General features: G+C 38.1%; 1 protein-coding gene across 2 annotated transcripts in view; it reads left to right on the top strand.

Moving 5' to 3' along the window:
- Positions 1 to 12,789, top strand: part of PLOD2 (procollagen-lysine,2-oxoglutarate 5-dioxygenase 2) — a 54,893-nt gene that overhangs the window by 19,261 nt on the left and 22,843 nt on the right. For both annotated transcript variants that reach the window (XM_055723784.1, XM_055723783.1), the window contains exons 4-8: positions 5,382 to 5,545; positions 6,758 to 6,870; positions 8,884 to 8,947; positions 9,730 to 9,827; positions 12,317 to 12,418. In XM_055723784.1, the coding sequence (XP_055579759.1) occupies positions 5,382 to 5,545; positions 6,758 to 6,870; positions 8,884 to 8,947; positions 9,730 to 9,827; positions 12,317 to 12,418 (541 nt within the window). The remainder of the gene's footprint in view (positions 1 to 5,381; positions 5,546 to 6,757; positions 6,871 to 8,883; positions 8,948 to 9,729; positions 9,828 to 12,316; positions 12,419 to 12,789) is intronic.

The following is a 12,789-nucleotide window of genomic DNA, read 5'->3' as shown; positions in this document are numbered from 1 at the left end:
CAGAGCAGGACGTGGCTGTGGGCTGGGAGTTTGGAATGGGATGGGGAGAGCAAAAGAGCTCTGGTAACAAAGTGGCCAGTAGGGACCAGGGCGTGATCTTGTTCCATGAAGTAACGGTGACATAGAGGAAGCTGGTAAATGGGTCCCTGAGGAAAGCACTTAACAGGAGAACTTCTTCTACATCTTAGAGAAGTGAAACAAGAGGCTTGATGCCAGATATACCCCTGGTGCCTGCGCTGTGTGATGGAAGGCTGGAGGGATGGTGCTGCTGCAGGTGCCAGATTATATAGCTCATAGCACAGCTATGCTTGAATATCTCACTGGAGGCCAGATAGGTTTCTCCCTGTCACAGAGAACAGGGAGCTCAAACATGTTCAAATCCCACTTTTTCTGTTGCTTTCCTCTTCCTCCCCCCACCCCTCTTTTGCTCCTGTGACAAGAGCATGATCAGAGCAGCTAAGAATCCAGCTCACAGCAGCCGCCTAAGCTCTTCCATGCTGGCATCGACCAGAATGGGATAACAGCTCTAAAAGAATGGCTGCAAGGAAGGTACGGGGCCAAGTCTTGAGTCAGGGACGTGAAGCCCTGATTGCCGACAGGGAGCCTTGGGGGAGGTAGCGGAGTGCAAGCTTGGAAAAGTTTGTGTATGGATTCATGACGTTGTTACCAAGTCATGTTTGAATGCATGCTCCAGAATTTTTTTCAGCTTCTAATCTGTCATTTGCTTATTAAAATTTGACAGCTGAAGAATTTTAGGGAGCCTTTTGCAAGGTAGAGGTTCAGCAGGATTTGTACAGCAGACATCCTCACAAGAGGGAAAGTGGTCTGACAGTGTTATTTACTGAGAAGTTAATTTGTGGTTTTGCATAACGTAAGAGTTCAGGACAGTTGGAATAGTGTATTAAACTGGTAGCAAATTTAAAGATGCTACTCAGTTTTCTGTTTCAATTTTACTGGCTGTGATGAGTAGAAGATGGAGCTAGAAAGCCAATGTCTAAATAATCTTAACCAATTTACAAAGAAGCATTTTAAGGGAAACTTACTATGCTGAATATTTTGTTTGTACACTTAATTGATAGTAAAAGTAACATTGGGTTTGGGGATACACATTCAATTTGTAATTTTTTTCTTATTGATCAGTTTAAGTAAAAAAGTATCTTTCTAAATGTAAATATGTTACATTTGTTCATAGTGTTGTCCTATGGTCATGCAGTAACAAACTTTGAAAGATTAATTTGGGAGATTTTGTTCTTTACTAAATGCTCAGGTGAATCAAATGTTTCCCAAATGGTTGCTACTTACATTGAATTTCTTTGTTTTCAAACGTATTATCCTGCTTTACCACATTTTTCTCCCTGTATGGTAAAATATGCTGATTTATTATCAGATCTGGGTATAGCTCAGATTCCTCTCCCATATAATTTACTTTCTCAAGGGGTAGACTGTCTGCTGGCATGAATGAGAGAATACAGAGGACCATGTGTGTCAAAGTGTGGATACCTTAATCTTTCTTGTCATGAAAATCACAGAATTTAAGGCCTCCCGAGTTCTTGAGGTCCATAATCCCAAGTACATGTTGATTTAAAGCTGGTGGAACTGATGCCTGATAGGGGGAAAAAAAAAATAGTTTGCAGATTCCAACATCATGTTTTAATTCTAAGGGGCTTTTTCATTTCCAGGAGTCCTGGTTTGCAGTTTAAATGTTGATCAATGTAGCGATAAGTTTGGAAAAGACAAATATAGTGAACTTCCTTTCTTTTTCAAATGTTTTTCATTATGTTCATTGTGAAGCTTTTGGAATATTAATCTTGGGGGTGGGGAAAGGAAATGTCTGGTTTACTTACTGTAACTAGGCAAAGCATTTCTAGTGAACTGTTTACTTAAACTTAGCTTCTTGGGCTCTTTTTTTTTTCTTAGCAGTTTTTTTATATGGCTCTCAATTCTGGAAATAGTTTGAACTGTGGACAGCTTGTGTCTAGGTGCAGATAGTGTATTTTAAACATCTGTGAACAGCTTATGTCTAGGTGCAGATAGTGTTCCATTTGCAGGCAAAGCATTTTGCTCTTCAAATTAGCCTTGTTTTTTGCAAGAGCCAACTACTGGTTTACTTTGGACCACTTCAGATTGAACTGGCTAATGGCCAGTGTAGACTGGATAAAATGGTGGATGCTGTGACTGTTCATCCAGAACTCCCACAGCCATCTATTTGTATTGTGAAACACTTTTGAAACCTTTCAGGTTTTTGGGGGGGGTGTGTGTGTGTGTGTGTTTTTAAAACATCTGTTGAGAGGTAAGGGGTAATTACATTTTCTGCATATGTTGAAATGGTTGAGGTGCGATCCTGGTGGGGATACAGTGTAAATGAAAAAATGGCAGTGTGGCTGGACAGCCTAGTTAAATAAGATGAGATACCGGACCCGAATTGCAGGTTACTAGAAAGCCCTCTCCTGTTTGTATTTTGAGCTCTTAACCTGCAGTTCCAATAGTAACAAGTCCTTGTTACAAAAGCTATGGATGTAAAAATTGCTTGTTTGATTCTAGAGGACCTGAGCCACTGTTGCCATTTCCTTGTGTTTCTGGGAGCGTTGGGTGCGTAGCTGGTATGCTTTGCTGCTGCAAAAGAGGAGGAGGGATGGGTGGATTCCAGCCCCAAGCATCTGCCATCTGGGAGCTTCAGGAAATAGGATTGGAGTTGTGGAAACTTTCTGGTTTTTTTTTTTCCGATTTTTTTTTTTCTTCCTTCTTGCTTTCTACTTAATTGGAAGAATTTATGAAGAATAAATAGAAGACTATCTGAGCTTTTCCAGCTTGCCAAGGCAGCCTGCTTTTTCCTGGATATAGCCACGCTTTTTATGCCCTGTTAAATTTTGAAGTCCTATTTAAGTCATGTGCATCACCCATAACAGCAATATAAACTGGCAAGGATAGTCCTGGGACCCAGTTTGTGATTGGTGGTGTAGACCTGAGGTGAATCCCCTTTACAGTAAGCACTGAGTGCTGGATAGACTGAACACAATCTGACATAGCAGGTAAGCAAGGCAAATGATGGATTTATAGGTTTCAGTTTGACTCTAGGAGTTTTCCTGCTGCCTGGAGAGAAAAGCAGGTGCCTCATAAAGCAGCTGATGGGGAGACTGGCAGCAAGGGGCTGAAGGCTGGTAGAGGTCCTTCCCAGGAGGAGGTGTGATGGCAGTAAGTCATCTCTTGACAAAACACAGGTCCATGAAAATTAGTGGAAATGTAAGTCCATGCTGGATTCATACTCCTGCATAATATCCATTAGTGTGTGAAGTTTACAGTAACTGGTGATGCAGTTTAGCAGCTCTGTACTGTGCGTTGTATTATAAATTGTTCTGTATTAAGTTAGCATATCCCTTTCATAAGCAGAGCCTGTGGCTAGCCCAGCCTGTTCCTCAACTTCAGCTTTCTTTTACAGAATGACAGTCCTTGGAAGCAATGTTCAGGGGTGTTTGGTTCCTTCCCACAGCTGTAAGTCATTGCAGCGGCAGCACTAACCTGATCAAAGTGGAGAAGCACAGCCTGCCATAAGCTATTAAGTTAAAGCCTCAGACAAATCTCTGTTTTTGTCTGTCTTCAGCTTGTCTCCTGTTTCTTGCTTGTTCTTCATACTCATTCTGGCTTTGAATTGGGCTACACCAATTGAATGGAAAAGGGAGGGAATTGTATTCCTGTATATTTGGGCAGAAACAGGCAGTTTCTGCAAAGCTGGGAAAGCTCCAAAATGTACAGTGTTTTTTTCATACATTCTTCTGCCAAAGTTACAGAAAAACAAAACAGTGAGAGTTTTCAGAAAACCACTTACTTTATATAGACTACATAACACACTTCCTCTCCAGGGTTCGTACTTTGCTCTGCAGTGGAAATATTCTCTTTTGCATTTGTAAGCCAGCTGTTACTCAGTTCTTCTAGGCCAATTGCATGAAATCCCCTTTGAAGAAGACTTTTTGAATAATTTCAGAACTGTAATAAAGAAGTACCAGAAGTCAGTAATGGCTGATCTGTTGGCCATGTTGCCGTGTAATACATTGCAATGCAAAAAGTTCTGTGTACTGCAGATGGGGGTTTTGCTGTCCTTCTTAGCACAGCTAAAAGACTTTGCAAGAAGAAAATCTTTGTCAAGATTAGAGTTTTTGATTTTTTTTTTTTGGTAGCTGTAACATTCCTTTATGTGTCAGAACTGATGATTTTCAGTTACCAAGGTAGATGTGTGGAATAAGAATATACCTGCATTCAGATGAGGAAGTTGTGCGGCTGAGATGCTGCCATTAAATACAAATATTCTGCTTCTTCAGCCAGAAACTAATCTATGACATTCCAGTGTTCCTGTGTCAGGGTTTCATGCTGTGTAAAATGAACCTTGAAGTAGTTTGCACATTAATGCTATATGTAGAGATCTCAAGCACAAAGAAACAAACCTTATACTTTGCATAATTTAATAATATATAAATTTTTTTTAGGTTTTGTGTTGTTCTTTTGTTATTTTTGAGGCATTAATTTAGATGCAGTTTAACAACAAGAAGCCACTAGGCTTGTGATACTACATTCTTACAGGACCTTTGCCAAACCCGCACGTGTTTCTTCCTGTTTTGGGGCAGTGTTGACCTTTGGCTGTGGGTAACTGCTGTTTTTAAAGATGAGCATTCCGCCTTTAGGTCTTGTCCTCAGTAGGACTTGGGAGTCAAATCTCATGAACGTGTAAAGGCAGGTGAAGTTTTTCATAAATATATATTGTGAAGTTTGAAGCCCTCTGAAGTCTTCACCACACTAAAGAGGTTGAAGGAGAGATCTATACGTTGTCAGGTTGCAACACAGTTTAAGTTTATGGGTAATTAGACTTTATTGAGAAATATCCAAGTACGTTCTTGATAAGACTATTCAGAAGGAAGTCAATGCTGTTGTGTTTTAGAGCAAGAACATCTAGAGTTTCCCAGTGAGTTGCCTAAATCACCTTTCAGTCCTAGTCTATTTCATCTGCTGTTTTGACTTTTTGTTTTTTTCTTAAACACATAAACAGTTTTCTAAAGGGGAAAGTACTTTTTTTTTAACTTAAGATACATGAAATGTAAAATCAATTTCAGGTAGACAAAATCTGGAGGAAAAGATGTCTAAAATGTGGAAGGTTTTAAAAAAGTAAGTAGAAGGGGAAACTGTACTAGATAAATAGGATTGACTGAAATTTTTTTTCGAGAAAGGTATAGGACTTTTACATGGTGGAAAAACATGATTTAATGAGTCATTTTTCAGAATAAAAGGGCTGTCTGTATGATTTTTAAGACTTGAATAGTCCAACCACTTGTTGTTTTGAACACAGAAGCATTAGAATTAAACTAATCTAGTGGGTATCTTTTCTTTATTCTTAGCTATGATGTTATCTTTGCGGGAGGTCCTGAAGAACTGGTAAAGAAATTTCAGGCAACTAATCATAAAGTGGTGTTTGCAGCAGATGGACTAATTTGGCCGGACAAAAGGCTAGCTGACAAGTATCCTGTTGTCCGGAGTGGAAAACGATTCCTGAACTCAGGAGGTAAGTGTGATTCTGGAACACATTTAAACTCTTGAACTTGACCATGACTCACTTCTGTTATCTGTTTTATGTATTGGTATGTGGAACTGTTCCTGGATTCCCCAAGTATAAAATCAAGGACTGGATTTGCTGTTCACCACCTCCCCTCTCCCTCCCCAATTGAATAGCTCCTCTTTTGTGCTCAGGAATAGTTTTCTTGCCAACCAATATTATTTAAGTTTGAAATAACTTGTAAAAAGCAGGTAAATAAAGTAACAGCCTAGCAAGCAACTGTGCCTTGCAATGAAATGCTGTCCAGGGATGACCCAGTTGCCACCGATGGTTTCTGAAGCAGATTCAACCTAGGGTATGACCCCAATCAAAGCAGTTACATGCTATTTATAGGCACAGTTTAGCTGGGTCACAGAATTTCCTGACTTGGCTACTCTGTTCTTGGGGATCTCTGCATACAGTGTAGGTGTACAGGTAGCTCTGCCTGGCCCATGAGCATGGCTTGGGCAGTTCATTCCAAGAGAAGTGCCAGTTACTTCTGTTAATCTGTGACATGTTAATTCTGGAATCCTCCTTTAAATGCCAGCTTTGGTGGTAATTTTGCAGTTGGTTAATACGTGCTCTGACACTGATACTACTGTTTAACTGCTACAGAGCACAGTATGTCACTTCTAGGTACATGGTCTGGGTGACATGCAGATCTGGGAGTATCCTCATTCCTTTCCCTCACTTCTTTACCTTGCCTGTCTGCCCTATCTTTTTTCTTTTTTTTCTGTGTGTGTGGTTTTTTTTGTTTTGGCTTAAACATATATATTGGTTTTGAGTTGAATTTTCTTTGTAGTTCTGGCAATAATAGATTCGGGCTTCTCTGCCAGCAAGAAGTGATTGATGAAAATGAAACTTTTTCCACAGATGGGCTTCTTGGGAACAGTAGTAGTCTAATCTCATGCATTGGAGGTCTCAGGACCATCCTGAAAAGATCTGTTTCGTATTTTTTCCCCCTTAATATAGCATTACTATAAAAATAACTCTTCAACTATGAACTCTTGAAAACAGAACTGGTACGTATCACAGGAAGAAAGCTGGATTTTGAGCCAAGTTGTATGAATTTCATACTTTTCATTTGGCACCAAACAGTCAGAATGAAGTCCCTGACTGGTGGACAACATTGGCAGGGTAGTGCTTTTTATGGAAATAACTTATGTGTGTGTTATATTGCAGGATTTATTGGTTATGCTCCATATATAAATCGTATTGTGCAGCAATGGAATCTGCAGGATAATGATGATGACCAGCTGTTTTACACCAAAATCTATGTTGACCCATTGGCAAGGGTAGGTAGCGACTGGCTTTCTCATTTCTTTCTGCTTGAAATAACATGCTGCTCCTCATAAAACATCAGGAGATAAAAATAAAAGGAATGCTGTCTTTTTATTCCTGAGTGCCATGTTGACAGTTACGTTTGTTCTCCAGAGGTTCCTACTGTCGGAGTGATGAACAGGCTTCCAAAGGGTCATGACTTGATATATTGTTTCAGGCTGTCTGCAGATCCAGGCAGGTTGTACTTCGTTGTTAGAAATAACAGCTCTGAGGTATATGGTTGGATGCATTCATCTCAATGAAGGTCGCAGGTACTTGGCAGTTTGATGGCTGGAGAATGTGGCATTTTTCCAGGGTGTCACTGAACTACTTGCTGATCCAGTGTTTTATATTTTGGCCCTCTGCCATTTCAGATACTGCCTGCAGCTGCCTCTGACTCTTCAGCTTTTTGTGCAGATGATTCAATAAAGCTGCAATGTAAATTTCAGGTGAAGACTCTCTGTGCCCTAGCTTAACAAAGTTCTCTGCTGTGTAGCAGCATTAGAGTGTGATAGATGTCAGAGGCATGGCCCTGGTGCTGGAAGAAAAGAGCTAAGGAAAGTTTACAATGTATTGGTGCAAAAAGAATTTGATATTGCAGAATTTTGAGGTTGATTTTGAGCATTTGTATGCTTAAGGAAGAAATTAAGTTTCTGAAATACATGTATGCTTTCCCTTAAGTTATGCCTGAAACATCAAGCATGTTTAGATACAGGTACAGATATAGAATAGAATATTTCGGTTGGAAAAAACCTACAGTGATCATCTAGTCAACTGCCTGACTAATATGGGGCTGACCAAAAGTTAAAGCATGTTATTAATGGCATTGTCCAAATGCCTCTTAAATATTTGATGGGCATGGGGCATCGGCCACCTCTTTAGGAAGCCTGTTCAAGTGTTTGACTGTTCTCTTGGCAAAGAAATGCTTCCTAATGCCCAGTCTAAACCTCCCCTGGCACAGCTTTGAACCATTCCCACATGTTCTGACGCTGGATCCCAAGGAAGAGAGATGAGCATCTCCTCCTCTACTTCCCCTCAGAGAGCTGTAGAGAGCAATGAAGTTGACTCTCAGCCTCCTTTTCTCCAAACTAGATAAACCCAAAGTCCTTAGCTGCTCCTCACAGGACATTCCTTCCAGCGCTTAATGTTTGAATTGATTTTATGTAAGTCAGATGCTACATATGCAATTGAAAAGACAGAGTGTAGAGACATTAAAGCTGACTCTGCACCAAAGTCAGTAGTAATATAATTAGCTGTCTAAACAGATTGTCTTCTAGGCCAAAAATGTGTACCTCTACACAGTGTGCTGCTGCACTGTGATTCAAAATACCTCCATGGTGCTTAACTTGGAATACTGTACCATACATTGGCACTAATTCTCTGTATGGTACTGTCTAATGCTGTAGAATATGTAACAAAACACTCTGGTTTGGTCATCCAAAATTATCTGCAGAAGGGTTTTTAAGCGTGGTTTAGAGGTTATATGCTTTGATCAACGTGTTGAAACTTGATAACATGGTACTTTAAATAAGGATCTAGGCAGGATTAGTAAATACAGTATTAGGAACATGTTTTAAAACCACTGGTGTTTTATATTCTGACATGATACTTAAATTTGGCTTTTGCATTTTTGAGACTGTGAAACACCGTATGTTTTGTTGCTTGGCCAAGACTTCTTAGTTTTTATTTTTTTTTAAGATAAGACACAGATTTTATTTGGCTTATACTGCCAAACCGTAGTCTCTTTGGAGAGTTATGACCTTTATCCTTCAAGTTTATATAAAGTCTTTACACATATAAAACTGATTGCTATACAGGTGCATAACTCAGATATAACTCATAATTTTATATTGCTAATTATTTTATATTCCTAACAGCCTGATAGGTAGCTTTGCTTGATACTTGCTGCCACTGCAGTATAACTGCAATGTTGCTGTAAAAACATTGGCTTTTAGAATGCCTCAACATCTTTGGTACTTTTATTTCAGGAACGCATTAACATCACTTTGGACCACAAATGTACAATTTTCCAGACTCTAAATGGAGCTGTTGGTAAGTGTATGATTTGCACAATATGTGTTCTATTAACTGTTATTAATGCTTTCTTTGCTTAACCATGAATAGCATTCCCTAAACGTATACTTTTTTAAAAGAAGTATTTGGATGTAAACCTGATTGTCAGATTAGTTACAAGTCTTTTGGGTTTAATATTGATTTTTCCCATTTATAAAATATTTGATTTCAAATAGACAAAAATAAGCTTCCATAAATGAAGCTAGCAATAAACACAAAGTTAAGAACCACTTTTCTATCTGCCTTTCACAAACCTAATTACAGGAGTAAGGTTGTAATTAAAATGCCTTTTTAGATGTTCTTAAGCAAATAGCTATATGTAATGAAATGGAATGTGGAATAATGTAGAATTTCCTTTATTGAAATGTCATGAATTTAAATTGAGAAATGGCATCTGTGCAAACTGCCTTTCTTACCTTTAACCTCCAATTATGGAGCAAGAATAGTCAGATCGTATCTGAAATAACTATGACTTTTATATAAATAACATTTGCACAAATTAGTTTTATGTTTAAAGCAGATATTGTTCAAATACTGAAGGCACCTGATGACAAACTCTGAATTTTGATGTAACCTTATTTAGCATAAAGGGCTTAGGATCCAAGATCTAGTTGAAAAGATGGACAAAAGCTTCCAATTAAGTAACATGGACAACAATAGCAACAGCAAGGTATATTGTATCAGCAAGATCTTAAAGAGCTCTGAAATTTTAACTGTTATTTATAAACTGTTATTACTGTGCAATCTTTATTGAACTGCAGATGAAGTGCTTTTGAAATTTGAAGAAGGAAAAGTAAGAGCAAGGAATTCAGTGTACGACACATTACCAGTCACTATTCATGGAAATGGTCCGACTAAAGTGAGTGACAGTTCGGTTTTATTTTTTTTGTAGAGATGGCAATTTTAATAGAGGCAAAAACAATGGTGGAAGAGTCTGAAACAGTCATAGCACACCACCACTGCTCATTTTCAATTAATGTTAATAAGAATTACAGGGATAACCCCCACATTCTAATAGCTCTCATGTTATTCTGCTGTCACTGTAACTTGATATCGCTGCTGAAACAACTCATTCTGCTCCCAAATTCACTGTAGCATGGGTTATTAGAAGCAAGTAAGCTTATGTTAATTTGTTCGCTATCGCAAAACAGTTATTGAAGTTAGTGAAGAATGTCTATCTGGTTATTAAATGGTAATCAGAAGAATAGGTTTTCAGGGTGAGAGAAGTCTAAAGAGTGACAGCCTAGGGTACAAAACAATAACACATGTGATTCTACCACAGACCTTGGTGTGTGTTTGTATACACATATATAAGAAAATAAGCAAAAAAAAAAAAAGTATGTGTGTAAGTGTGTGTGTATATATATGAACATGCGTGGTTGGCTTCTGTTGTCGCATCTTCAGTGTCACTGCTCACTGCCTGCAATATACCAATGGCTCATGAGCTCTGGGTTCGTGGTAGAGCACTGTCTGTCCTGTGAAATAGCTGTTTTGGCAGATTCTGTCCATGTATAAGGATTCAGTGGTCCAGCGGGCCTGGCACAGTTTCTCTGGGAGAAATGGCTACATTTGGTCATTTTTATGTTATATGGCAAAGAACTGTAAAGGTGTACCACTTCTTGCAGCTTCTGTTGGCTGAAGGATGGGGCATGGCCACTTCCTAAATTCTTCTGAATACATTTTCCTTACTGTAGCTCCTTATTTTCAGAAAAATGCCTCCCAGGAGAATCAAAGTTTGAAACTCATTAATATCCCAATGACTGCTGCTGCTTAGTTTTTGTTCTGTATTTCATCTTTAGAATTAGTGAATATACTGATACCACTATCTGGTTGGTGTGTAACTACTCAGCAGTGGTGAAATACGTGACCAATTTCTTCCATGTTACTAGAGTTATTTTTCCCTCAGTTAAATCCTCAAGTTGTCTATCATACTGGCTTTGCTGACACTTTGCCAATGAAAAGAAAGGTACTGTGTTTTACAGTTGGGCAAGCAGTTGAGGTTGGAGCTCCTTGTACTAATCCACGAGTTACGCTACATTAAACAAAAATCAATCTCTGCATGTAATGATGTAGTTTTAAAAATAGAGGAAACTCTTGCTAAATATCACTTTGTCAATGTGATTAGATTCTTCTGTTTTAAACATGGAATAGAATTAAGAGGACAGTAGCATAGCAGGATTGGAAAAAGTATTTACTAACTAGTGAAAAAACTAGCATGAAAGTAATCCCAGAATTAACTCCAAATAGTAAAAGTTCTTTGTTCATAAGAATCTTCAGGTTTGTATTTAATATTTAATCTCTTCAATTTGCAGATTAGTAAGTAGCATTGGTCAGAGACACTTTGAAATGGATACCAAATTATACTGACATGTAATTTATTTTTTTGTGTCCCTCAAGTGCAATGGCTTTTCGTGAAATATTAATTTTTGTAGACTTTATGGTACATCTCTGAAATTAAAGTCAAGCAATTCTATTTAAAATCTGTCTAGAATGATTTTCAATATGCATAAACAAACACCCAGAATATCATAAAATCAAGACTGAGTATTGCACCGGAGTGTTTCCTATGCAAAATAATATTCTAGCCTTCCAGTTTTTTGAGGGCAGTAGAGCAGGAATGAATAGCAGACTTTCCCTGGGGTAAGAGATCCCTTTACCGTTGCAAATGGCAGTAGAGAAGAGTGAAGTTCTGTGCAAACTTCCTGTGGAATCCAGGTGAACAGGGCAACCTAGGCAGCCCATCAAAAAGTACATGTTTTGCTCGGTACCAATTAAAAATGTGTTAAGAAGCTAGATGCTGCTTTAAAAAGTATCCCCTTGGCTGGCTTCTGAATCTTGCCATGACTTGTCAAAAACACATCATCTGGGCATTTGTCTTCTACATTTTCTGTGTGTGTTTCATATATTCACTCCTTCTGTTTTGTGTAAATTGTTGATGATTCTCAGATTTGGAAAAAGAGTTAAACTATAATCTTTTCTTTTGGCTTGAAATCATGCCTAGTAGCTTTTGAGAGCTGAATGTTCTGTTGTCTGTGTCTTGAAAGTCATACAAGCATTTAGTTGGTAGTTGTTATATTTGCAACAAATTTTTGGCTTAGCTGAAGCAATAAATGTAGATGCTAGGAGAATATAATCTCTGTTTTGTAAATAAAAAGAAAAAGCTTTTACCCAGATATTTTTGTATGCTGGGGTGTTTGCTTTTTTTTTTAAATCTTACATTAAAAAAAGGACAGTCAATAGCCTGTAGGTATTAGAGATTCAATGAGTAAGCCTGAATTCTATTTAAAAACTACAAAACACTATTTGCAAGCACCTTTCATTAATCTGAATTGTTTGTTTATTTACCAGATTCACTTGAACTATTTGGGAAACTATATTCCTAATGCTTGGACACGGGAAACTGGTTGTAGTATTTGTGATTTAGACTTACTAGACTTGTCAACAGTAACGGTAAGAATACTTTTCACTAGAACAAAATTATTTTGAATGCAGTTGGTAGGTTTATAGTGATTTCTGAGACAGTGGCTTTTGTATGCAATATTACATTTTGTAGACACCTCAGGACATTTTTTTTCTGGTATATGAAACTGCAAAGATGGAATTTTAATTTACTGGAAATATCAGTACTTTCAGAAATGTTTGTAGTCACGCATTTTAATATAGGTTTCCCCCATATTACTGAAGATGATTCCATCTCCAAAAGCCCTCCAGATCCTTACCTCTATTCACTGAGGGTGAATGAATGATTTTTGAATCATGCAAGATTCAAGCGAATAATGAAAACTTGGGGGGATGTAGAAAAGCTCTTTAGATATTTCAGA

This window comes from Falco cherrug, chromosome 11 (genome assembly GCF_023634085.1).
Source record: "Falco cherrug isolate bFalChe1 chromosome 11, bFalChe1.pri, whole genome shotgun sequence".
Taxonomy (NCBI): domain Eukaryota; kingdom Metazoa; phylum Chordata; class Aves; order Falconiformes; family Falconidae; genus Falco; species Falco cherrug.
This window is presented reverse-complemented; position numbering and strand designations above follow the sequence as displayed.